The 27,607-nt window shown below is 39.3% G+C and overlaps 1 protein-coding gene across 1 annotated transcript in view; it reads left to right on the top strand.

The window, feature by feature from the left end:
• OCA2 (OCA2 melanosomal transmembrane protein) overlaps positions 1-27,607 on the top strand; it is a 471,457-nt gene that overhangs the window by 151,351 nt on the left and 292,499 nt on the right. The window contains exons 15-17 of the mRNA XM_007098939.3: positions 19,874-20,021; positions 21,980-22,037; positions 24,562-24,670. Coding sequence (XP_007099001.1) covers positions 19,874-20,021; positions 21,980-22,037; positions 24,562-24,670 — 315 coding nt within the window. The remainder of the gene's footprint in view (positions 1-19,873; positions 20,022-21,979; positions 22,038-24,561; positions 24,671-27,607) is intronic.

The following is a 27,607-nucleotide window of genomic DNA, read 5'->3' as shown; positions in this document are numbered from 1 at the left end:
TGTATTTTGCCCATTTCTTCACAGGGTTCTTTGGTTTTTGGGTGTTGAGTTTGATAGGTTCTTTATAGATTTTGGATACTAACCCTTTATCTGATATGTCGTTTGCAAATATCTTCTCCCATTCTATAGGTTGCCTTTTAGTTTTGCTGATTGTTTCCTTCGCTGTGCAGATTTTTATTTTGGTGAGGTCCCAGTAGTTCATTTTTGCTTTTGTTTCCCTTGCCTCTGGAGACGTGTTGAATAAGAACTTGCTGCGGCCAAGATCAAAGAGGTTTTTGCCTGCTTTCTCCTCAAGGGTTTTGATGGCTTCCTGTATTACATTTAGGTCTTTCATCCATTTTGAGTTTATTTTTGTGTCTGGTGTAAGAAAGTGGTCCAGGTTCATTCTTCTGTATGTCACTGTCCAGTTTTCCCAGCACCACTTGCAGAAGAGACTGTCTTTATTCCACTGGATATTCTTTCCTGTTTTGTCAAAGATCAGTTGGCCATACATTTGTGGGTCCCTTTCTGGGTTCTCTATTTTGTTCCATTGATCTGAGTGTCTGTTCTTGTGCCAGTACCATACTGTCTTGATGATTAGAGCTTTGTAGTGTAGCTTGAATCCTGGGATTGTGATGCCTCCTGCTTTGGTTTTCTTTTTCAAGATTGCTTTGGCTATTTGGGGTCTTTTCTGCTTCCATACAAATTTTAGGATTATTTGTTCTATCTCTTTAAAGAATGCTGGTGTTATTTTGATGGGGATTGCATTGAACATGTAGATTTCTTGGCTACTTTGCCATTTTAACAATATTTGTTCTTCGTATCCAGGAGCATGGAATCTTTTTCCATTCTTTGTGTCTTCTTCAATTTCTTTCATAAGCTTTCTATAGTTTTCAGTATATAGATTTTTCACCTCTTTGGTTAGATTTATTCCTAGGTATTTTATGGGTTTTGGTGCAATTGTAAACGGGATCGATTCCCTGATTTCTCTTTCTGTTGCTTCATTGTTGGTAAATAGGAATGCAACCGATTTCTGTGCATTGATTTTATATCCTGCCACTTTGCTGAATTCATGAATCAGTTCTAGCAGTTTTTTTGGTGGAATCTTTTGGGTTTTCCATATAGAGTGTTATGTCATCTGCAAAGAGTGAAAGTTTGACCTCCTCTTGGCTGATTTGGATGCCTTTTATTTCTTTGTGTTGTCTAATTACTGAGGCTAAGGCTTCCAGTACTATGTTGAATAACCGTGGCGAGAGTGGACACCCCTGTCTTGTTCCTGACCTTAGGGGGAAACTCTCAGTTTTTCCCTATGGAGGATGACATTAGTGTTGAGTCATTTGTATGTGGCTTTTATGATCTTCTATTGATACTTTCTTGAGGGTTTTTAATCAAGAAAGGATGGTGTATTTTGTCAAATGCTTTTTCTGTGTCTATTGAGAGGATCATATGGTTCTTGTCCTTTCTTTTATTGATGTGATGAATCACCTTAACTGTTTTGTGGATATTGAACCAGCCCTGAATCCCAGGTATAAATCCCACTTGGTCATGGTGAATAATTTTTTAAAGGTATTGTTGGATCCGGTTGGCTAATATGTTGTGGAGGATTTTTGCATGCATATTCATCGGGGGAATTGGTCTATAATAGTCCTATGTAGTCGGGTCTTTGTCTGGTTTTAGAATCAAGGTAATGCTGGCTTCATAGAAAGAGTTTGGAAGTTTTCCTTCCATTTCTATTTTTTGGAACAGCTTCAGGAGAATAGGTGTTAAATCTTCCTTAAATGTTTGGTAGAATTCCCCTGGAAAGCCATCTGGCCATGAGCTCTTGTTTTTGGGAGATTTTTGATTACTAATTTGACTTCCTTACTGGTTATGTGTCTGTACAAATTTTCTATTTCTTCCTGTTTAAGTTTTGGTAGTGTATACGTTTCTAGGAATTTTTCCATTTCTTCCAGATTGTCCATTTTGTTGGCATATAATTGCTCTAATATTATCTTATTCTTGTTTTTAATTTCTTCTGTGTTGGTTGTGATCTCTCCTCTTTCATTCTTGATTTTATTTATTTAGGTCCTTTCCTTTTTCTTTTTGATCAAACTGGCTAGTGGTTTATCAATTTTTTTATTCTCTCAAAGAACCAGCTTTTGGTCATTGATCTGTCCTACTATTTGTTTTGTTTCCATAGCATTAATTTCTGCTCTAATCTTTATTATTTCCTGTCTTCTGCTGATCTTGGGTTTTATTTGGTGTTCTTTTTCCAGCTCTTTAAGGCGTAAGGTTAGGTTATGTATCTGAGATCTTTCTTCCTTCTTTAGGAAGGCCTGGGTTACTATATACTTTCCTCTTATGACCGTCTTTGCTGTGTCCCAGAGGTTTTGGGTTGTGGTGTTATCATTTTCTTTGGCTCCCATATACTTTTTAATTTCCTCTTTAACTTCTTGGTTAGCCCATTCATTCTTTAGTAGGATGTTGTTTCGTCTCCAAGTATTTGTTACCATTCCAAATTTTTTCTTGTGGTTGGTTTCAAGTTTTATAGCTTTGTGGTCTGAACATATGCACGGTATGATCTCGATCTTTTTGTACTTGCTGAAGGCTGATTTGTGTCCCAGTGTGTGATCTTTCTGGAGAACATTCCATGTGCACTGGAGAAGAATGTATATTATGCTGCTTTAGGATGAAATGTTCTAAATATATCTGTTAAGTCCATCTGGTCCAGTGTGTCTTTCAAAGCCATTGCTTCCTTGTTGATTTTTTGAATAGATGATCTGTCCATATTTGTGAGTGGTGTGTTGAAGTCTCCTACTATTATGGTGTTACTGTTGATGAGTTTCTTTATGTTTGTGATTAATTGATGTATATATTTGGGTACTCCCACATTTGTCGCATAAATATTTACAATTGTTAGGTCTTCTTGGTGGATAGACCCCTTAATTATGATATAATGCCCTTCTGCATCTCTTGATACAGTCTTTATTTTAAAGTCTAGACTTTGTGATGTAAGTATGGCTACTCTGGCTTTCTTTTGTTGGCCATTAGCATGATAGATGGTTCTCCATCCCTGTACTTTCAATCTGAAGGTGTCTCTAGGCCTAAAGTGTCTCTTGTAAACAGCATATAGATGGATCTTGTTTTCTTATCCATTCTGTTACCCTATGTCTTTTTTTTTTATTTTTTTAATGTTTATTTATTTTTGAGATGGAGAGAGACAGAGCATGAACAGGGGAGGGGCAGAGAGAGAGGGAGACACAGAATCTGAAACAGGCTCCAGGCTCTGAGCTGTCAGCACAGAGCCTGACATGGGGCTCGAACTCATGGAGTGTGAGATCATGACCTGAACTGAAGTCAGACGCTTAACCGACCAAGCCACCCAGGCGCCCCTACCCTATGTCTTTTGATTGGAGCATTGAGTCCATTGCTGTTTAGAGTGAGTACTGAAAGATACGAATTTATTGCCATTATGTTGCTTGTACAGTTGGAGTTTCTGGCAATGTTCCCTGGTCCTTTCTAAGTTTTGTTGCTTTTGGTATTTATTTATATATGTGTGTATGTATGTATGTATTTTTTCATCTTTTCTTCCCTCAGAGAGTCCCCCTTAAAATTTCTTGCAGGGCTGGTTTAGTGGTCCCAAAATCCTTTAATTTTTGTTTGTCTGAGAAACTTTTTATCTCTCCTTCTATTTTGAATGACAGCCTTGCTGGATAAAGAATTCTTGGCTGCATATTTTTCTGATTCAGCACATTGAATATATCCTGCCACTCCTTTCTGGCCTGCCAAGTTTCTGTGGATAGGTCTGTTGCAAACCTTATTTGTGTTCCCTTCTAGGTTAGGGACTTTTCCCCCCCTTGCTGCTTCTATGATTCTCTCCTTGCCTGAGTATTTTGTGAATTTGAGTACAATATGCCTTGTTGGTTTTTGTTTGTTTTGGTCGGTTTTTGTTGAGAGTCCTCTGTGCTTCCTGGATTTTGATGTCTGTGTCTTTCCCCAGGTTAGGAAAGTTTTCTGCTATGATTTGCTCACATAACCCTTCTACCCTATTTCTGTCTCTTTCTCTTCTGGGACCCTATGATTCTGATATTGTTCCTTTTTAATGAGTCACTGATTTCTCTAATTCTTTTTTTCAATTTTTTAAATATTTATTTTTGAGAGAGAGAAACAGAGTGTGAGTGGGGGAGGGGCAGAGAGAGAGGGAGACAGAGAATCCAAAGCAGGGTCCAGGCTCTGAACTGTCAGCACAGAGCCTGACACGTGGCTCGAACCCACAAACTGTGAGATCATGACCTGTGCTGAAGTCAAATGGTTAGCCAATTGAGCCACCCAGGTGCCCCAGATTTCTCTAATTCTTAAATCATGCTCTTTTGCAATAATCTCCCTCTTTTTTTTTCCTGCTTCATTATTCTCCATAAGTTTTCCCTCTATATTGCTGATTCTCTGTTCTGTCTTATCCATCCTTGCCACCATGGCATCCATCTGTGATTGCAGCTCAGTTATAGCATTTTTTATTTAATCTTGACTAGTTTTTACTTCTTTCATCTCTGCATACAGGGATTCTAATCTATTTTCGAGTCCAGCTAGCCTTCTTATTATCGTGATTCTAAATTCTGGTTCCAACATCTTGTTTATATCTGTGTTGGTTAATTCCCTGTCGTTTCTTCCTGCTCTTTCTTTTGGTGTGAATTCTTTCGTTTCATCATTTTTAAGGGAGAAAAGGAATTAATGAGGTAGAAAAAATTAAAATAAAAATATTAAAAAAATATTAAAATTAACAAACACACACACACACACACAAATCGAATAAATGATGCTAGATGATAGGTGTGTTTTGGTCTGGATGTTGAAAGTGGCTTGATAGCTTAGAGAAAAAAAGGGGGAAAAAGAAAAAAAAGGAAATTGTTTGAAAATTTGAAAAAATGAATACACTGAAGTAGACTAAATTGAAATGACGGGAGTAAAACAGAATATGAAAAAAAATTACACAAAAATAAAGAATAGAGCAGAAAAAAATTAAATAAAAATATTTTTAATACAAATTAAAAATAAACATGATTTCTTTGTCTTTCTGTATTCAAGAAAAAGAAAAGAAACAAAAAAGACAAAAAAGAAAAAGGAAATCGTTTGAAAATTTGAAAAAGTGAATACCCTGAAGAATACTAAAATAAAATGATGGAAGTAAAATAGAATTTGAAAAAATTTACACAAAAATAAAAAAAACATATAGTAAAAAATAAAGAAAAGTATTTTTAATAGAAATTGAAAATGAAAATGAATTTTTTCTCTTTCTGCTGAATTGTGTGGTTCAGCTTGTGTAGATTGTTGTGTTAATCCTGTGATCAGTTTTATAGGTATGCAAAATGGTTTAGCGTTGGTCTGGCTGTATTTCATGGATGTGAGACACACAAAAAACTCCCATGCTGTTCTGCCATGTTGGCTCCAAGGACTGTATTTTCTTGATAGCATTGATAATGCCTCATCTCTTGTGGTCTACAGAGCACGGCATGTGCCTTTATTAAGAAAAAAGAATCCCAGATCCTTCTGTCCTCTTACAGCTTTATAATGGAGAGGACAACTACACATGATCCCATTCCTTTCCTGTTTTGAAAAAAATTAATCAAAATTGGCTTTAAAAAAAAGATATTTCTGGCACTAGGATATCTTGATCAACTTTTGCCATTGACCAATGTATTGTTTTTCTAGGACTGATGTAACAAAGTACCATAGACGAGTGGCTTAAACAATAGATGATTTATTTCCACAGATGCTAAGAGGATTTAGTAAGCTAAAGGATGGCTTATTTCCTCACAGTTCTGGAGGCTGGAAGTCCAAAATCAATGTGCCTATAAGATTGGTTGGTTCTGAGTAAGGATGTGTTCCAGGCCTCTCCCCTTGGCTTTTAGATGGCCAGATTCATGTTCCTGTGGCATTCTCCCTGTGTGTGTCTATATCCATATTTCCCCATTAATAAGGATACCAGTCATCTTAGATCTGTGGCCACACTAATGACCTCACCTTAATTAATTACACCTGCAATAACACTATTTTCAAATAAGGTCACATTCTGAGGTATTGGGGATTAACACTTCAACACATGGGTTTTGGGGGAAACAGTTCAACACATAATGACCAGTTAGAGATATTTAGAATGTTTTATCATCAACTAGTATATGTAAAATGAGATAATTTGATATTTAATTTTAGTTTTCTGATGGAAAGGATTGCACCAAGAGAGAGCTAAGGAAACTGTGATCCCAATGGATGAGTGTGTGGGCACAGCTGTACCTCAATGGAGAGTCAGACAGTTATCTTATTCAGTTATGCTAGATTTCTCCCAACCATCCTGATGATCAGAATGACCTGAGAACAATTGTTATATATTTAGGTTACCAGGCCCACCCCCAGGAATTCGGTGCTGTTAGAAAGCTCTTCTGGAGAAAACTATCTTGACATGAACTTAGGATACATGGATTTAGAAGTATAGGAAACAGATCTGTATAATCAACTCTTCTACTCTTCCTGAGTAAGGGGTTGAGAAAAGCTTTGAGGGAAGGGGTGGGGGATAATTGGGATCTGCGTGATGCTAAGGCCCCATGTCAATGCCATGACAATATGTAAATCAGCACAGAGTGAGCTATGCAGTGTCAGGGCAAATGCTCTGGGCCACCATGGGGCATAGGGCTCTCCAATTTTAGAATGCTTATTTTTTGAGTTTATTTATTTATTTTTGAGAGTTGGGAGGGGCAGAGAGAGAGGAGAGAGAAAATCCCAAGCAGGGTATCAGTGCAGAGCCCAATGCAGGGCTTCATCTCATGAACTGTGAGACCATGACCTGAGATAAAACCAAGAGTTGGACGCTTAACTGACTGAGACACCAAGGTACCCTTAGAATGCTTGTTATTACTACAGATTCCCAAGCCCTATTGTAGAGATTTGGGTTCAGCAGGTCTGTGATGGCATTCAGAGCATATGTCAGAATAGGCTTGGTTATGCTGAAGTAAAGAAGTAACTCCAAAATCTAAATGAATTGCAAAGCCCTGTTCCCTGCACCGCCCCCCCCACCCCCGCTCCGCTCCCTTTCACTTCATTACTACTGAAGGCTGGTAGTACCCTGCTTGTCATCAGTTCTCAGAGCCCTGAGCTTTTGGTCATCAAAGTAGAACCACTTGTTCCACCCCATTATTGACTGACACAGGATGCCTCTGTTCATATTTTGTCATTCTGATTGTCACCAGGCCCCACCAGTCACAGGGGCCAGGATGTATCAGTCTGACAAGTGCCCAGATTGGAAAACAACATGACTTACTTGATAAAATGCACAAATAGCCAGCACAATCTGCCCTCCTGTTCACCAGACATCAGCTCAAATGGCTTCTTGTTAATATTTTGTATAGAATTTTTGTGTCTGTGTACATTAGGGAAATTGATGTACAGTTTACTTTCTTGTAATGTCTTTTTTTTTTTTTTTGCTGGACTCATAGGATGAGTACAGAAGTATACACTCCTCTTCAACTTTTTGGAGGAGATGGTATAGAATTTCTAACACTGTTCCCTTAAATGTTTGCTAGGGTATTTACAGGCCTGGATTTGTGTGTGTTGGGGGTTTAGCTAAACATTCAAATTCCTGATTAGACACAAAACTGGCTATTACAGTTATCTATTTAGTGATTTATCACTTACATATAACAACCAGTGCTCATCACAACAAGTGATCTCCTTAATACCTATCACCCATTAAGCCTATTGCCCACCCACCTCCCTCCATTAACCCTCAGTTTGTTCTCTATAGTTAAGAGTCTCTTATGGTTTGCTTCCCTCTGTCTTCCTTTCTTTTTTCCCTTCCCGTATGTTCATCTGTTTTGTTTCTTAAATTCCACATATCAGTGAAATCATATGGTATTTGTCTTTCTGACTGACTTATTTTGTTTAGCATAATACATTTGCAAGTGACAAGATTTCATATATATATATATATACACATAGTATATAGTATATACACATGTATATATGTAGTATATAGTATATACCTGTATACATACATGTATAATATATACATACATATAATATACACATAATATTATATATAATATTTCATTCTTTTTGATGGCTGAATAATATTCTATTGGTATATTTACACATATATAATATTACATATATACTTAATATATATAATATATAAATATATAAAATATTACATATATAATCATTCTTTTTGATGGCTGAGTAATATTCTATTGTGTATATATACACATATATAATATTACACATTTATAATATATACACATATACAATACACATATATAATATTCTACTGTGTATACACAATATATATACCACATCTTTAAAATTTTTTTTTAATGTTTATTTATATTTGAGAGAGATAGAGAAAGACAGAGCATGAGCAGGGGAGGGGAAGAGAGAGATAGAGACAGAATCCAAAGCAGGCTCCAGGCTCTGAGCTGTCAACACAGAGCCCAATGTGGGGCTTGAACTCACAAGATGTGAGATCATGACCTGAGCCAAAGTCGGATGCTCAACTGACTGAGCCACCCAGGTGCCCCTATGTATAACACATCTTTATCCATTTATCCATTGATGGATATTTAGGCTCTTTCCATACTTTGGCTCTTGTTGATAATGCTGCTATAAACATCAGGGTGCATGTATTCCTTCGAATCATATTTTAGTATCCTTTGGGTAAATACCTAGTAGTTTAATTGCTGAGTGATAGGGCAGTTCTATTTTTAACTTTTTGAAGAATGTCCATAGTGTTTTCTAGAACGGCTGCACCAGTTTGCATTCCCCACCAACAATGTAAGAGGGTTCCCCTTTCCCTGCATCCTTGCTAACATCTGTTATTTCCTGTGATGTTAATTTTAGCCATTCATACAGGTGTGAGGTGGTATCTCATCATGGTTTTGATTTGTATTTCCCTGATGATGAGTGATGTTGAGCATCTTTTCATGTGTCTCTTAGTCATCTGGATGTCTTTGGAAAAATACCTGTTCATGTCTTTGACCCATTTATTAACTGAATTATTTATTTTTGGGGGTGTTGAATTTGATAAGTTCTTTATAGATTTTGGATACAAACCCTTTATCAGATATGTCATTTGCAATTATCTTCTCTCATTCCATAGGTTGTTTTACTTGTGTTGATTGTTTCCTTTGCTGTGAAGAAGGTTATCTTAATGAAGTCCCAATAGCTCATTTAAAAAATTTTGTAATGTTTATTTATTTTTTAGACTGAGAGACAGATTGTGAGCAGATAAGGGGCAGAGACAGGGAGACACAGAATCTGAAACAGGCTCCAGGCTGAGCTGTCAGCACAGAGCCCAATGCAGGGCTTAAACTCACGAACCATGAGATCATGACCTGAGCAGAAGTTAACTGACTGAGCCACCCAGGTGTCCCAAAATAGTTCATTTTTTATTTTGTTTTTCATGCCTCTGGAGATTGATCTAGTAAGAAGTTGCTCTGGCTGAGGTCAAAGACATTGCTGCCTGTTTTCTTCTGTAGGAGTGTGATGGTTCCCTATCTCACATTTAGGTCTTTCATCCATTTTGAATTTATTTCTGTGTATGGTGTAAGAAAGTTATTCAGGTTCATTATTCTGCATGTTTCTGTCCAGTTTGCCTGACACCATTTGTTGAAGAGACTGTTTTTCCATTGGATGCTCCTTCCTGCTTTGTCGAAGATGAATTGACCATATAGTTGTGGGTCCATTTCTGGGCTTTCTATTCTGCTCCATTTTTTTTTAAGGATTGTTTTTTTTTAAAAGATTATTTTGGCCATTCAGAGTCATTGTGGTTCCTTACAAATTTTAGGATTGTTTATTCTAGCTCTTTGAAAAACTGGTAGTATTTGGATAGCGATTGCATTGGCTGTATAGATTGCTTTGGGTAATATAGACATTTTAACAATATTTGTTTTTCCAATCCATGAGCCTGGAATGTTTTTCCATTTCTTATGTCCTCTTCAATTTCTTTCATAGGCGTTCTATATTTTTCGGGTATAGATCTTTTACCTCTTTGGTTAGATTTATTCCTAGGTATTTTTTTTTCTTTTTTGAGTGTGAGAGTGGATGAAGAGCAGAGGGAGAGGAAGAGAGAGAATCCCAAGCAGGCTCCATGTCTAGCACAGAGCCTGATGTGGGACTCAATCTCATTCCCATGAGATCATGACCTGAGCCAAAACCAAGTGTTGGATGCTTAACTGACTGAGCCACCCAGGCGCCCCAGGCGCCCAAGTATCTTATGGGTTTTGGTGCAATTGTAAATGGGGTAAATTCTTTTATTTCTCTTTCTACTGATTCATTGATGTATAGAAATGCAACAGATTTCTTTACATTGATTTTATATCCTGTGACCCTCCAGCATTTGTGTATCACCGTTTTTTGGTAGAGTCTTTTAGGTTTCCTATGTAGAGTATTATATCAACTGCAAATAGTGAAAGTTTGAGTTCTTCCTTGCTAATTTGGATGCCTTTTATTTATTTTTGTTGTCTGATTGCTAAGGCTAGAACTTCCAGTACTGTGTTGAATAACAGTGGTGAGCGTGGACATCTCTGTCTTGTTCCTAACTGTAGAGGAAAAGCTCTCAGTTTTTCCCCATTAAGGATGATGTTAATTGCAGGTCTTTGGTATAGCTTTTATGATGTTAAGGTATGTTCCCTCTATCCCTACCGTGTTGAGGTTTTTTTTTTTCAAGAATGGATGCTGTATTTTCTCAAATGCTTTTTTTTGCATCTACTGAGAGGATCATATGGTTCTTATCCTTTTCTGTATAAATGTGGTGCATCACATTGATTAATTTACAAATATTAAACCATCCCTGAAGTCCAGGAATAAATCCCACTAGGTCATGGTGAATAATTATTTTAATATACTGTTGGATTTTATTTGCTAGAATCTTGTTGAGAATTTTTTCATATGTGTTTATCAGGCATACTGGTCTGTAAATCTCGTTTTTAGTGGTGTCCTTGATTTTGGAGTCAAGATAATTCTGGCCTTGTAGAATGGGTTTGGAAGTTTTCCCTCAATTTCTATTTTTGGAACAGTTTGAGAAGAATAGGTATAAACTCTTCTTTAAATGTCTGGTAGAATTCCCCTTGGAAGCTCTCTGGCCCTGGACTTTTGTTTGTTGGGAGATTTTTGATTACTGTTTCAATTACTTTGCTGGTTATGAGTCTGTTCAAATTTTCTATTTTTTCTGTTTTATTTTTAGTAGTTTTTATGTTTCTAGAAATTTGTTCATTTCTTCCTGATTGGCCAGTTTGTAGGCATATATATTTTTTATAGTATTCTTTTATAATTGTTTGTATTTCTGTAGTGTTGGTTGTGATCTCTTCTCTCATTTGTGATTTTATCTATTTGGGTCCTCTTTCTTTTGGTAAGTATGGCTAGGAGTTTATCAATTTATCAATTTTGTTGATTCTTTCAAAGAACCAGCTCTTAGTTTTGTTGATTTGTTCTACTGTTTTTTTTGTTTCTATATTGTTTATTTCTGCTTTAATCTTTATTATTTCCCTTCTTATGTTGACTTTAGACTTTATTTGCTGTTCCTTTTCTATCTCCTTTAGGTGTAAGGTTAGGTTGTGCATTTGAGACTTTGTTTGCTTCTTGAGGTTTGCTACATCCCAAAGGTTTTGGACTGTCGTGTTTTCATTTTCATTGGCTTCCATATATTTTTTAATTGCTCTTTAATTTCTTGGTTAACCCATTCATTTTTGGTAGAATGTTCTTTAACTTCCATGTATTTGAGGGCTTTCCAAATTTTTTTCTTGTGGTTGATTTAAAGTTTTATAGTGTTGTGGTCAGAAAAGATGCTTGCTACATTCTCAATGTTTTTGTATTTGTTAAGGGCTGATTTGTGATCAAGTATGTAATCTGTTCTGGAGAATGTTCCATGTGCACTTGAGAAAGATGTGTATTCTGTTGCTTTAGGATGAGGTGTTCTGAATATATCTATGAAGTCCATCTAGTAGAGTGTGTCATTCAAAGCCATTATTTCCTTGTTTATTTTCTGCTTAGATGATCTGTCCATTGCTATAAGTGGGGTGTTAAGTTCCCTACTATTATGTTATTATCAATGAATTTCTTTATGTTTGTTATTAACTGAATATATATTTGAGTGCTTTCAAATTGGGGGCATAAATATTTACAATTGTTAGATCTGCTTGATGGATGGACCCCTTAATTAGATATAATGCCCTCGTTCATCTGTGGTTACAGTCTTTATTTCAAAATCTAGATTGTCTGGGGGTGCTGGGGTGACAGTCAGTTTGGTGGTTGACTTTGGCTTAGGTCATGATCTCATAGCTCATAGATTCGAGCCCCGTGTTGGGCTTTGTGCTGACAGCTCAGAGCCTGGAGCCTACTTCAGATTCTGTGTCTCCCTCTCTCTCTGCCCCTCCCCCAATCACACTGTGTCTCTCTCTCTCTCAAAAATTAATAAACATTAACAAAAAATTTTTTATCTAGATTGTCTGATGTAAGTATAGCTACTCTGGCTTTCTTTTAATGTCTATTAGCATGATAGATGATTCTCTATCCCCTCACTTTCAATCTGCAGGTGTCTTTAGGTCTAGAATGAGTCTCCTGTAAGCAGCATATACATGTGTCTTATTTTTTTTAACCCATTCTGATACACTATTTTTTTTTATTGGAACATTTAGTGCATTTACATTCACAGTAATATTGATAGAGAAGAATTTAGTGCCATTGTATTGCCTGTAAGATTGGTGTTTCTGGTGATTTTCTCTGTTCCTTTCTAGTCTTTGTTGCTTTTGGTCTTTCTTTCCCACTCAAAGAGTCCACTTTAATATTTTTTGCAGAGCGGATTTTGTGGTCACAAACTCCTTTAGTTTTTTGTTTGTCTGGGGAACTTTGATCTTTTCTTCTATTCTGAATGACAGCCTTGCTGGATAAAGTATTTCTGGCTGCATATTCTTCCCATTCAGCATGTTGAATATATCCTGCCACTCTCTTCTGGCCTGCCAGGTTTCTGTGGACAGATCTACTGCTGACCTCAATTTTCTTTCCTTGTAGGTGAGGGGTTTCTTTTTCCTTGCTGCTTTCTGGATTCTTTTCTTGTCTCTGTATTTTGCAAATTGTCCTGTGATATATTTTGGCTTTGGCTGGCTTTTGTTTAATTTGATAGGAGTTCTCTGTGCCTCCAGGATTTAGATATCTAAGTCCTTCCCCAGATTAGGGAAGTTTTCGGCTATAATTTACTCAAGTAAACCTTCTGCCTCTTTTCTCTTTTTCTTCTGGGACTCCTATGATACAAATGTTATTATGCTTTCTAGAGTCACTGAGTTCTCTAAGTCTACATTCATGATCCAATACCTTTCTTTCCCTTTTTTTTCAGCTTTATTATTTTTCATATTTTTCTCTTCTATATCACTATTTCATTCTTTTGCATCATCCTTCCTTGTTATTATAGTCAGTTGGTTTTGCATTTCAGTTATAGCATTTTTAAAAATTTTAGCCTGAGTACTTTTTAGATCTTTTATCTCTGTAATAAAGGATTGTTTAGTGTCTTCTATGCTTTTCTCAGGCCCAGCTAGTATCTTTGTGATTGTTGTTTTAAATTCTGGTTCAGGCATATTACTTATATCTGTTTTGATTAGATCCTTGGCTGTGACCTGTTCTTGTTCTTTCTTTTGCAGTGAATTCCTCTGTCTTGTCAGTTTTTCTAGGTCAGTGTGTGTGTGTGTGTGTGTGTGTGTGTGTGTGTGTGTGTGTGTTAGGAAAGCCTGTTATATTTTCTGCTCCTGAGAGTAATACCTATTTTAAAAAGAGGTCTTATACCATCCAAGGCCTGGTGCTTCAGGAAGTGTTTCAGAGTTTGCACTCTGCTGTTATGTTTAGGATGCTTTTCCCCTCTAGTCAGTTCTCTGAAGAGTTTCTTCTTGCTTGCAGTTGGCGGGGGGGGGGGGGTGCAGGGGTCTAGGCATGTTTGACTTTGTTAGGTGTGTGGTGTTTTAACTAAGTGTGCTTTTGTCTGCTTGTCAAAATAAACCTGATCCTATTTCCACTAGAGCTGAAACTTTGCAGCATTCTACAATCAGTAGACTTGGTGTGTGTGAGGGTTTTGTGTTGGTCTTCTAGGTGAAGGGCCTGCTGTGCTGGTTCACAGGCTGATTTGCCCTAGTAAAGATGCACCTGCAGGGTGTAGTGGGGTGGGCTTGGTGTAAGCAGCTCCAGCCTCCTCACCGAAGTCTGTTAGTGCTGATGGATTGGGGAAAATGGCTTTGCCCCACACTTTCATCCTGGAGCAGGGAATCTGCTCCCACTGTTCTAGAAGCCCTCACAGAAGAGCGAGCAGTCTCCCTTTTTGTGTCCTTGGCTTCCATTAGAGCCCTGCCTTCACCTTGTCTGTGCCCAAGCTGTCTGCCTGCCAGGTGGCACAGTACTCCTGTGTTTTATCTCAGGCATGTGGCTGTTTTTCAAAAGTCCAAATTTTAGGGAACTCGTGCAGCATGGATCCATGCTGATCCTCTGGGGGAGGGTCTTGCCATGCTGCAGCTTGTTCTGGCTTGTCCCAGAAAAGCAGTTGCAGGATCGCACAGAGGCTCAGAATTTATGATAAAGTGCAGCAAAAAACAAGGCACCAAGGCTTGCTGCCCTCAGCAGATGTTTCTGTTCCTATGCTAATGAATGAGGCAGCATGTTGGCACCCTCCAACTCTTTTGACCCCTGAGAGGCTGTGCCACCTCTCCCAAATGCACTCCAAGAAGGGGAACTGTCTTTCCTAGTGTGACCCAGGGGATCCTCAGACCCCACTGTCTGCTCCTAGGCTTCTGCCTTCCTTTCCAACAGGAGAACTGCTATGTCTGCCAGGCTCCATCTGGCAGTGGCATGGACTTCTAAAACTGCACACTTTGAGCTCTGCTGCTTGTAAAAACTTGTGATAATCAGCTGTTCTAGTTTTCCCAGGCAGTGGTTTTGGGGAAGTGTTTCTGTTGTGAAGTCCCCTGTGTGCTGCTTTCTCTCTGTTTATCTGCCTCTATTCTGTCTCCAAGATCAAGGCTCCCTCCCCTTCAGAGCACCCATGATTCTTTTCTCCCCAGAATCATGTCTCTGCACCTACCACCTTCCACAATGTGGTTTCTTTTCTCACTCTAGTTCTACAGTTTATTCTCTCAGGATTCAGATTGATTTCTTGGGCATTTGGAATGATTTGATATCTGTCTAGCTTTTTGAGGATAAGGCAAGCATAGGGTCCCCCTATTGAGCCACAATCTTAAATCCTCTCCTATCTCTGCTTTTCTCTGATGGGTCTGGTTAGAGTTTTATTAATTTTATTGATCTCAGGAACTAGGTTCTGATTATATAGATTTTTCTCTAAATTTTTCTCTTTTAGTGATTTATACTCTGATATTTATTATCTTTTTACTCTGAGATTAATTACTCTTTTTTTTTCTAGTTTCTTAAAGTAGAGGTTGAAGTTATTAATTTTATATATATCTTCTTTTCTAATATAGGTGTTCAGTGCTCTAAATTTCCTTCCAGGTACTACTTTAGTGACCTCCTACCAATTTTTGTATGTTTTGTTTCATTTCCATCCAGTTCAAATTACTTTCTAATTTCCCTTTTGATTTCTTTAATCCTTGGATATTTTAGAAGTGCTTATTTACCACATATTTGGAGAATTTCCAATTACCTAATTTAATTTAAGAGTGACCAGAGAATATACTTGGTAAAACTTGAATCTTTTTAAATTATTAAGATGGTTTTATGGCTAGAATGTCTAGCCTTGTAGATATTCTGTATGTACCAGAAGAGAGTATGTATTCTGCTCTTGTTGGGTGAAATTTTGTCAGTATGGTCAATTAGGTCAAGTTGGCTGATAAAATTATTCAAGTCTTCTATATTCTTGCTGATTTTATTTTTAAAATATTTTAAACCTTTATTTATTTTTGAGAGAGAGAGAGAGACAGAGTGCGAGTGGGGTAGGAACAGAGAGAGAGGGAGACAAAGAATCCGAAGCAGGCTCCAGACTCTGAGCTGTCAGCACAGAGCCCAACCTGGGACTCGAAATCATGAACCATGAGATCATGAATGGAGCCAAAGTCAGACACTTAACCAAGTGAGCCATCCAGGTGCCCCTATTCTTGCTGATTTTCTATCCATTTGTTCAATAAATTACTGGGAGATGAAAATAGAAATCTCTAATTATGATTGTGGATTTGCCTATTTCTCTTTACAGTTATGATTTTTGCTTTATATATTTCAAAATTCTGTTACTAGGGTACATAACATTTGGGATTATTTCCTCTTGAAGATTTTATCTTTATCATTATACCTTTACCTTTATCATTATAAAGTGAGCTTCCATATCTATATTCATATTCTTGCTCTGACATCTATTTTGTTGTTAATGTAGCAATTCCAGATTTCTCTTGGCTGGTTGTAGGGTAGTATATCTTTTCCATTCTCTTATCTCTATATTTAAAGTGAATTTCTTGGAAGTGGCTAACAGTTGGGTCTTGCTTTTTTTATCCAATTCCTGATAATCTCTTTTAATTGGTACGTTTAGATTATATTTAACATGATTAATAATATGATTAAAGTGTATCATCATGTTATTTTCTATTTGTGCCTTCTCTTCTTTATCCTTTCCCATTCATTTTATGCTTTATTTTGAATTGATTGAACATTTAAAAATATTTCATTTTATCTTTTCTTTTTGCTGTTACATTTTTGGCTATAGTTGTGTTTTGTGAATTTAGTGATAGTTATACTACTGACTTCAAGTGATACTGCTTAATATAAACTATAAGAAACTATAAGAAAATTACAGTAGTATAATTCCATTTCTCAACTCCTGGCCTTGGCATCTTCCCCTGAAACTCAGCACTTGGAGCTGGATGACCCTCCTCTAGGCATTCTGGCAGTCCCCACATCCTGTGAGAGAGCACATCCCACATGGTAATGTCTTCACCTTTTTGTATCATGTATATGGTAACCCCAAGTAATGCTATAAGAGGTTGGTTGAAAAGCTCAGGAACATAGGGACAGGAGGTAATCAGAGAGGTGGAGATTAGACATCTGATGATATCTCCTGGTCAGGGGCCAGCGTGGAAAAGGTAAGAGCTTATATAGCGGGTCAGAGCTCACAAAAGCACTTGCCATTTGAGGATCTAGAGTCTTTCCTGTAGACCTTTGGCTTTATTCTGCAAGCCATGGTAAACCAATTTGAAAGAAGGAATCTATCTGTCTGTCTGTGTATTTGCTACCCTATCTTTCTAGATAGATCAGCCTAGATATATTTATCTTCCTAGAAGATAGGTAAATATAAAGATAGATAAAGTGTCTTCTTTCTATATATCTATCTATATAACTGTATCTGTCTATATATATCTATCTATAAAATAGAATAAGCAGTGTTTTATGACTAACCGTGGGTGGATTGGTAGGAAGTGACTCCAGTTAGAGGTTACTGAGGAGGAATCAGAGTCAGTAAGTGTGAGGAGATGAGGCCTGGACAAACTGATGACCTGAGACAGGAGCAAGTGGAGGGTTGACCTGAGACAGGAACAAGAACTATACCAGTATATCCTTAACTGTTTTTGTGGCCCAGTACTGCTCAAGTTCATGTTTACTTATGACATATCTTCTATCTCTTTCTAACTTGTTGGAGACCAATCCTGTAACTTATTAATTTTTATCCTTTAGCATCTAGCATGGTATCTGACATGCCCAATAATGTCAGTGTAGAAATAGTGAAGAATGGCATTGATAAGACCAAAATGACATTTCAGGCTCACATACCTGGAAGATGAATGATGTCATATAAAAACTAAGAAAGTGAGAGGAGAGAGAGTTTTGTGGAGGGAAGATGGAATGTTTACCTGTGAACCTGACAGCACAAGATGCAGAGGGCAATTTCAAGTAGCCCATTGAAACCATAGTCTTAGAGCTTAGCAGAGAAGAGAGGGTGTGGAGATGGCAGAAGAGGTGTAGAGGAAGCCTGAGAACTGAGGAGCAAATGCACTTGGGTTCTCGGTACAGGCAGTGAGCTTCCTTTCCCTGGGCAAAATCTCTCAACTAAATTCCCTGATAAGTGATGATGTATTTCATTCCAAAATGATGAAAACAAAAGTACACTACCTAAGGATTCATGCATGGGGATTATCTGGGGAGAATAGCTCCTCCTGTTTGATTTGATACATTACAAGGCAACTAGGCTCTAGGTGTACACAAAGCGGCTGAGGCTGCGTCTGGAAAGGACACCTGCAGAAAGGAGCCCTGGGGACCTGGAAGGCCAGTTTCATGGATGCAGCAGTGACTCCCAGGCTCTGCTTCTCCACACATCGATGGGGAGAGGCCTCCCAGCCTTCATTGCATGGACTAGCCTCAGAGACTAGCCATGCTCTTGTTTAGCTCTTTAAAGTTGATCCACTTGGGAAAGTGACCATCACCTATGCCTTGAAAGACAGGCTGGAAAGTCTCTGTACTTTATGGATGGGCTTTGAATGATATCTTCTGTGTAATGTGGTTCACAGCATTGGATGAAACACCTTCACTGAAGCCTCTGCATGACCTCATCTCTCCTTTCCTGTCCCTGTGTGATATTTTTGTGCTCAGTCATTCAGAAGTCTAGTTTATTCGATTTTCTCCTCCTCCTGTTCCTCCTTTTAATGTTATCATAACCTCATAGGTTGTTTAATGAGATATGAGGCTCTCTGAAAGGAAATTATAGATATGTTTCTCTGAAGAAGATTTTGAATTATACCCAAGTTTATTTATTTTTTATTTTGGCAAACTACAAAGTGTCAATATGAACTGATGAAAACACATTACATAGCTTACTTCCAAAGAGTTGTCATCTTTGTAAGGCTAGGTCTTTAGAGAAAAGCGTGTGTTAACTGAAATAGTTTTAGTGCCCCTATTCTCTCCCACTTCTCTTTTCTGAATCTTGATGCAATTTGCAATAGCTCTGCCACATAGTAGGTAATCAACTCTTGTGTACTGAATAGAGGGGGCTTAAACAGTGGTGTTTTCCTAGTCACTAAACCACAAGTACGTGCTACTTCTCAGTATTTAGATAATAGGCCTGCCTTGCCTCTGCTCTGAGCTAGTTGTCAAGTGCTCTAGTCCTGCTTCAAAGGGTTCTGTCTTTCTCATGTTGAATTCTTGTGATATGAGGTATAGTACATTGCACATAAGAGGTGATTGATGAAAATACTGTTCTTCCTTATATTTTTTGGTGGATATTTGGAGAAATTTCTGTAGCACCTTTAACTGTAAAATAGAGGTTAAGTATAAATTTTCATAAAAGATTTTGATATTTTAGGAGCCAATGAATTGACAATTCATTCCTCTTTTCTATACCAGAAGATGTCTGAAATGATGAGTAAAATTTGCCTCATTCTATTAATTTGTGCATTACATAAGTTTGTCTATGTTTCTCTCACCTGTGTTCTTTCACAGATGCAAGCTCAGCTTGGAGGCCTGGTCAGGAGGCAGGGCATTCACTACCTCCTGCTCTTATCAGATGCCTTCCTGCTGAGAACTACACTTGTATCTTCCATGTTCACTAGATCTACTTCAATGATTAGACAGTGTCTGGATTTTGGCTGAGAGATCCAAACTCCTGGCTGTAAGAAGTAATTCCCTGGGAGGGGAAAAGTTTGTTGGGTGATAGCATTGATATGTATATTCAAGAATTTATTTCTCACCAAAATCACATTACTTTGCATCCATGGCAATTTTTTAATGTGGGCTTTGTCTCCTGGTTCTATTACAATAACACGAATGCTAAGTCACTGCTTTGGTTTGGTTCTTGGTTATTTGTGTATCATCAGGTATATGTTTCGTAGTCTTGGAAGGTTGTGAGGGGAGTAGGTGCCTGCTGATGTCTGGGGTGGTGGGACACTCAAGCCTTGGCTTTTCATTCCTGCAGAACTGAAGCACGAGATCCACGTTTGGCGCCTGACTGCGCAGCGCATCAGCCCGGCCAGCCGAGAGGAAACAGCGGTTCGGGGCCTGCTCCTGGGGAAGGTGCAGGCACTGGAGCACCTGCTGGCCCGAAGGCTGCATACCTTTCACAGGTACCAAGCCAGGACCCTGCTTGGGCTACTCTTGGTTTATAGCAGTGGCTCTCAATTTTACCAGTTGTGCTCAATGGTTGAATTGTATCAATAACCTATTTACTACCACCTCCCATGGTATCTAAATGTCATACAATGTACAAGTCAAGTAAGTTAAAATGATGCTTCTTCAGAGTACTTCATGGTACTACAAAATAGTAACACTAGCTTCATGCCAATGAAGCTGTGTAAGTCTCTTGTGGCACATTATTTTGTCTACCCTCACTTAGATCTCTGGAATATGTTCTGGTACCAGCCCCAGTTTAAGGATGACATAACTGAAGCTCAGAGAATTTGAGCAACTTGTCCAGGGTTCTACAGCTAGGAAAGAGTGACAGTGGGGATTAAATCCACACTCAAGCACTGCCTGTCACACCTTCACACATAACACTTGTTCTATAACAAGAATCAAAAACAATTAATATAACAAAGAAATTAACAAAATACTCTCCCAGTAGTTGATTTTCAGGGACCTCAAAGAATAGTTAAGTCCTACTCAATTCATTTCCTGTCATTTGCTTTTAATCAAAGCTGAGATGTAAAAGGTAAAAATGAAGGGATGAATTTTTCCTCCAACTCTGATGAGGTGCTGAGTTCCAACCTGTCTTCACTTTGGGAGAGCTGATAGAAGAAGCAGGAGCATATCTACCCTTCAGGGACATTGAATCATTACTGCCACAGAGCTGGGAGCTGGGCTAGAATGAGGGGTCTGTCAAGGCAAGGAAATGCAAATCCCTGTGAATGTAGTGTGAATGATCTTACATGTTGAAGTTTGCTGAAAGCAGCCCTGTATTCCTGGGCTGAGGACAGGAGCTGGGTGTGGTGACTGTGCTGACCCTTGAGGGTCATCCAGTATGGTCTTGAAGCCTGTTATTTTAGTAGGGCCAGGGGGAAGGCTACAGGGAATGTGTGGAATCTTACTCTCTCCAGCAAAGTGCTGTCTCAGCTCCATCCTAGCCTAGGACCAACCTCCACCAGATGGTGCTTGGGAAGCAGGACCTCGTGTCCTGAGGCTCCAGGAGGGTCCTGAATTGCAGGCTGGGGACCAACTTCCACCACAGGCATAGATCTTAAAAGGAGAAACTTTGTAAATGAAAGATGCTGGCTCTGCAGATTTTGTTTGTATGTATTATTTTAAAAAATTGTCTTCAGGATTTGCCTGCATCTGCTGTGATTTCCTTTAGGGTCTGTTCTGGCTGTGTAGTCAGCCTCTTTTGATACTTGTGGCATATAAGTGCTCATAAAACTAAATTCTCCACAGTATAGCTCTTTTTCCTAGTTAGTAGGGAAGAAAATAAAGCAGAAATCGTGGACTGTTAGGAAAGGTTAAAAGTGAAAGGCATGTTGGAACAAATGAGGGTGACTGAATCAGATCAGAGGTTCCCATGACCAGAGGAGGGAGAAGCACACCTAAGTTCTTTAAAATTGATTTCCATTGATAAAAATCACCACTAAAGCAAGTGGAATTTCTTTAATGTTTTTTCCTTTAATAAGTTTGGTTGTCAATATAAAATAACTTCATTTTGAAAAAAAGTATAGGAAAATAGAAAGTAAAAAGAGAAAAACAAAAGTATCTTACTGTCATCCCCCTCGTTCACATTTTGGTTAGTATTATTCTGACATTCCTTGTGCTCATGCTCACACATACACATGCTTGCACACTTGCTTCATTAACATTCCATTCATTTCCTGTATTACTTTTCTTTGGAAATACAGAAATATCTTTTCCAATCCATAAACCCAAGTTCACTGGTCACCTTCAGTGACTAGGTGTGCCCAGTATGTGGCCAAATCAGGCATCACTTAGTGCCTGGTATCTAGGCCAAAGGTCCATGCTAAACATGCGCTGACTGCTGCCTTGCTGATCTCACTGCTCGGTAGCTCCAGGAAAATAATGAGACTGCCTTTTTCTCTTTTAGACAAATCTCACAGGAAGATAAAAATTGGGAGACCAATATCCAGGAACTCCAGAAAAAGGTACTGTGGTTTATTCTCTCAGGGATTTCTGAATCACCTCTTGCTTCACAGAAGTTAAGACTGAAAGTAATTTCTCTTTTTATTCCTATAGTTGTACACAAGACATGAGTTATTTCTAGGAATAAATGGGAAAAATCATTTTCCAGGCATGATAGGTCTATTTTGTCCTGAAATGGAAAAGTTAAAATTTTTAAATACCCTTTGAGATAGAGTGCCCCTTTCTATGGTTAATTCAGCTGCAGAGAAAGTTGGCTGGGTGCTTGAGGTTCTTGCAGCTCTTCCTGATCCTAAAAGGCAGGTCTTATGGTTCCCATTGCGTGGATGAGGAGATTGAGGCAGAAACAGATGAGGCATGCAGTGTGAGATGGAACAGCTTTAGGGACAGAGATGGAGTGTGTGGTGTACATTCTCTCATATGGCTCTGGCTTCTGGTGGGCTGTAACTTTTGAGTTCTGTTGATAATTTTCCTGCTTTAACGGACCTGTTTTTAGCCTATCTGAGAACACAGTGCCCCTCTCCTGGCTGAGAGAACTCTGCTCCAGATATGCTGGGAGACATTATATCTTTGTGAAATCTCAAATCCATGTAGTTTCTTTCCTAGGGAGAGATTGATTACCCATTTTCTTATTATGATAGGAACATTTTGTCCCTTTATAAAGAAATTTAGGTATGGTGGTCCTGATGGGTAATGTGTCCTTTGGGTCTCTCTTCCCAATCTCTGCACCACTGAGATGGTTGGGGTTAGGAAAGGAGGGTGTGGCTATGACACTTTTCTGGGCCCCAGGTTTACGCAGATCCTGCTTGCTTTGCTAGACCATGTAGTGCTGGCTGTGAATTAGGGAAAAGATTGTGTATCTCTCTGTGTACAAGGTGGATGAGGATTGAAGAGAAGTGGAAGGAAAAAACAAGGAGCTTGTATTAAATGAAAGAGTTCTTACTGTGATAGCTCCAGAAAGGCAAAGGGAGAAAATTTGACAGACACTCAAAATAACAGATAGGAATACATTTTGGATCATTTCCGCTTACGCCAGCAAAGTGATGCTGGAATGTTCTTTGATCTTCCTGCTCTCTCCATTCCCAATCCTAGAACTGCCCATGGTAATACCTACGTTCTATGATTAACATGGCTGCATGGAGGGTTTATAGTGCCTCCCCTTACAACAAGTGAGGGGCCATGCCCTTTTCCTCCTAATTCACCATCATAGACTCATCTAGCCAAACTGGCCTTCCTTGGAAGTGGGAAGGAGAAGATGAGTAGGGGCCAGTTGAGCCACAAGCTTTGGCAGTAGGTGGGGAAGGAAGAGATAATCAGGAGGTGGCCCACATGATTCGTGAGCAGGGGGCTAGGGACTGCAGACAGAGCCAGTGTAACATGTAAGAATATGCTTGTAGTTTTTATGACAGCAACTTTAACTGTATGAGTAGAGAAATCCAGAGAGAAAATCTATACCTATGCACACATCTGTCTCCGTATCTCTATACCTATACCTGTATCATCTTTCTGTACCTCTATCTCTATCCATATGCATACCCATAAATATCTGTCACTGTCTCTCCCTTTCTATCCATATATACACATCCATGTCTATATCTATCTAATTCTAGATATACATAGACAGATGTGCTGGCAGGACCATACTTAAGAAAGGACATGGCATAGTTGTCAGTTCACATGGTAGAGCATGATTCACATAGGGGCCTGTTTGGGTAGGGAATGATGACCCAGGGCTCATCTGTGCCAGTTTTCCTGGATCTCTCTCCTTTCCCCAACTCCACACAGCTGTGGTCTGTGGGGCACAGCACCCTCTGGGGACCTCACCCCATCTTACTCTGAGACTCAGGCCCACTTAAAGGAGGTATAGTACTTTCATTAACCATTTAAGGTTAATGAAGGTACTATAGAGTTTTCTGGCACCTCCCGTCACCCCTGAACGACTCCACAGGCTACCAATGATGTCATCTTGATGGCTATGAGACTGCCAAGTGTCTTCCAGAGTCCCTGAGAACATGAAAGGATATAGTAGGAGCCTTCAGCAGGAGTCATATACTGCATGAATATGTTAACCTCGGTGCCACCGTAAACAGGGATTTGTGTAATAGGAGGAAAGTTGAATTAAAAGGATGTGAGCATGTAGCACCTGTGGAAATGTGTGGCCAGGTCCTTGGAAGTTACATGTTGTTTCCTCAGTGGTTTTGCCAACATCTAACCTAATTCTTGTGATGTATCTGGGAGCACTTTCTGCATCATATTGATAAGCTATTTAGTCAGGTGTTTTATAAAAGGATTGTCCTATGCTTTAAATTTATTGTGTTTACTTTTTAATAAAGGTTTTGAATGCTGTAATTCCAAATATGTAGTTTTCTTTATAATGCATCACCTTATCATCTTCTTTGAAGTTCAAGATGTTGTATTTTTCATCTTAAGGAGAAAGTTGTAATGATCCAAGTCATGTAGGATGATGGACACATTGCAGGAAACAGAAGATTGTACCCAGTAAATGAGTTGTGTTTTTCTCTCTTACAGCACAGGATATCAGACAGGATTCTGCTCACCAAATGCCTGATGGTGTTGGGATTTGTTATTTTCATGTTCTTTCTCAATTCATTTGTTCCTGGTGTTCATCTTGATCTTGGTGAGTCTAATTTTTTGTTACCTTTTGTCTATAGGCTTTGCAATTGCTATCACAGTCTGGAAGGGAAGATTTCAAAGCTTGTTCCCAGACATTGGTCATGAGGGTGAGATGGAGGGTGGCCATCTTTGATGGAAAAAAGGAAACCTTTATCCACTACCTTTCCTTTTGTTTTCTGGAAGAAAGGGAGAGGGAGAGGGAGAGGGAGAGGGAGAGGGAGAGAGAGAGAGAGAGAGAGAGAGATTCCTCTCCAGCCCCTAGTGTCTTAGTGCATGGGTCCTTGGCCCCTCCAGGGTTTAACATTAGAAGAAATATGGAGTAGATATTATCATCTCTCTCATACTTGATAACCAGATCTTTAAACTGTTGCTTGAGAAGCACTTCAGAAGAGATGGGAGGTCACATCAACAAGGTCAGAGTCCTACAGTTTGTGCAACTTGACATGAGGATTACATGAGCACTGAAAGGGCCAGAGGAGTGCAAAAGGTCTATACAACCCCCTGTTCCATGGTGCCTCTGTTTTCCCTACACAGCAGAACCTGTTCTCCTACCCTTTCCCGTATGTTGCTTGCTTTCACAGTGCTGTGACTCTCCCTTTCCATTTCTCAAGCCCTGTGTCAAGGTTGTAGGGCCTGTTCCCACTTGAGACATGACTGTCTTGAAAATTGAGCTCACAAGATATCTTGTTAACTCTGGCATCTTTCCACTCTTCATCAATATTTTCCACATTCCTTAGGGTTTTTTTTTCTTTTCTGATTTAACAGTTCTCTCTATTGGTGTTATTACTTAAAACAAAACAAAACCCAAACCACTTCCAAAATGTACTTCATGGTAGGGAACTTTAGAAGAAGGTGGCGTAGGAGGACACTGGGCTCACCTTGTCCTGCTGATCACTTAGATTCCACCCACACCTGCCTAGATAACCCAGAACAATGCTAGAAGACTGGCAGAACAGACTCTCTGGAGCCAAGCATAGACAAGAGGCCCACGGAAGAGGGTAGGAAGGGTAGAGAGGTGGTGCGTGCTACATGGACTGACAAGAGGGAGCTGGGGTGGTGGAGGGGCAGCCCACCCGGCAAGGTGGAATCCCCAAGTCTGGCTTGCAAAAGTGGAGGGTCTGGACTGCATGAATTCTGACAGCCAGAGGGACTTAAATCTGGAATGTTATAAGTCAACAGCTCTGCTTGGAGAGCAGGAGGGCAAGAGGACACCAGGAGGGAGAGGTGTTGAACCCTGGAAGACAGAGCTCAGCTCAACAGGGAACAAAGGTGTGAACCAGTGCCATCTCCCTCTCCATCCCCCAGCCAAAAACCCAAAGGGAACCTGTTCACCGAATGGGCACGGGTTGGCCTCTCTCCTGGTGCTGCAGGGCCCCTCCTGCAGGGAACCACCAAAGGCAAACCAAGCTGATCCTGCCCCTCCCACCCCTGTGCACCTTGTGGATCCACCACAGCTAATATGCCAGATCCCATCAAAGCAACACCACAAGCCTGGCAGTGTGCAAGAGGCCCAGACAGGGGCCACACCACTCCACAGTGAGTCCTGCCCCTAGGAGATGAGAAGTTAAGGTACATACCAGTCTGACTGTGGCCCAGCAGTGGGCTGGTGACAGACATCAGTGTGACTATGGCCCTGCTGACCAACACAAGTTACTCCAGACAGCACAGGGGAAGTGCCCTGCAGTTTTGTGCCACCCCAGGGACTATCCACAATGATGAAATGGAAGAATTCTCCTCAAAAGAAACTCCAGGAAGTAGCGACAGCTAACGAATGGATCCAAAACGATTTAAGCAATATAACGGAACACGAATTTAGAATAATAGTCATAATATTAATTGCTGGGCTTGAAAAGAGTATAGAGGACAGCAGAGAATCTCTTGCTACAGAGATCAAGGGACTAAGAAGTAGTATCATAAAAATGATATAAATGAGGTGCAAAATAAAATGGAGGTGACCACAGCTCAGATTGAAGAGGCAGAGGAGAGAATAAGTGAATTAGAAGATAAAATTATGGAAAAAGAGGAAGCTGAGAAAGAGAGATAAAAAAATCCAGGAGTATGAGGGGGAGAATTAGGGAACCAAGTGGTGCAATCAAATGCAACAATATCCATATAATAGGAATTCCAGAAGAGGAAGAGAGAGAGAGAGAAGGGCTGAAGGTGTACTTGAACAAATCATGGCTGAGAACTCTCCTGATCTGGGGAAGGAAAAAGGCATTGAAATCCAAGAGTCACAGAGAACTCCCTTCAGACATAACTTGAAATGATCTTCTGCACAACATATCATAGTGAAACTGGCAAAATACAAGGATAAAGAGAAAATTCTGAAAGCAGCTAGGGATAAACATGCTCTAACATATAAAGGGAGACTGATAAGACTAGTGGCAGACCGATCTACTGAAACTTGGCAGGCCAGAAAGGAATGGCAGGAAATCTTCAATGTGTTGAATAGGAAAAATATGCAGCCAAGAATCCTTTATGCAGCAAGTCTGTCATTTAGAATAGAAGGAGAGATAAAGGTCTTCCCAAACAAACAACAACTGAAGGAATTCATCACCACTAAACCAGCCCTACAAGACATCCTAGGGGGGATTCTGTGAGTGAAATGTTGCAAGGACCACAAAGTACCACAGGCATCACTACAAGCATGAAATCTACAGACATCACAATGACTCTAAACCCATATCTTTCTATAATAACACTGAATGCAAATGGACTAAATGCTCCAACCAAAAGACATAGGGTATCAGAATGGATAAAAAACAAGACCCATCTATTTGCTGTCTACAAGAGACTCATTTTAGACCTGAAGACACCTTCAGATTGAAAGTGGAGAACTATCTATCATGCTACTGGAAGTCAAAAGAAAGCTGGAGTTGCCATACTTATATCAGACAAACTAGACTTTAAATTAAAGGCTGTAACAAGGGATGAAGAAGGG

The sequence above is a fragment of the Panthera tigris genome, chromosome B3, assembly GCF_018350195.1.
Source record: "Panthera tigris isolate Pti1 chromosome B3, P.tigris_Pti1_mat1.1, whole genome shotgun sequence".
NCBI lineage: Eukaryota > Metazoa > Chordata > Mammalia > Carnivora > Felidae > Panthera > Panthera tigris.
This window is presented reverse-complemented; position numbering and strand designations above follow the sequence as displayed.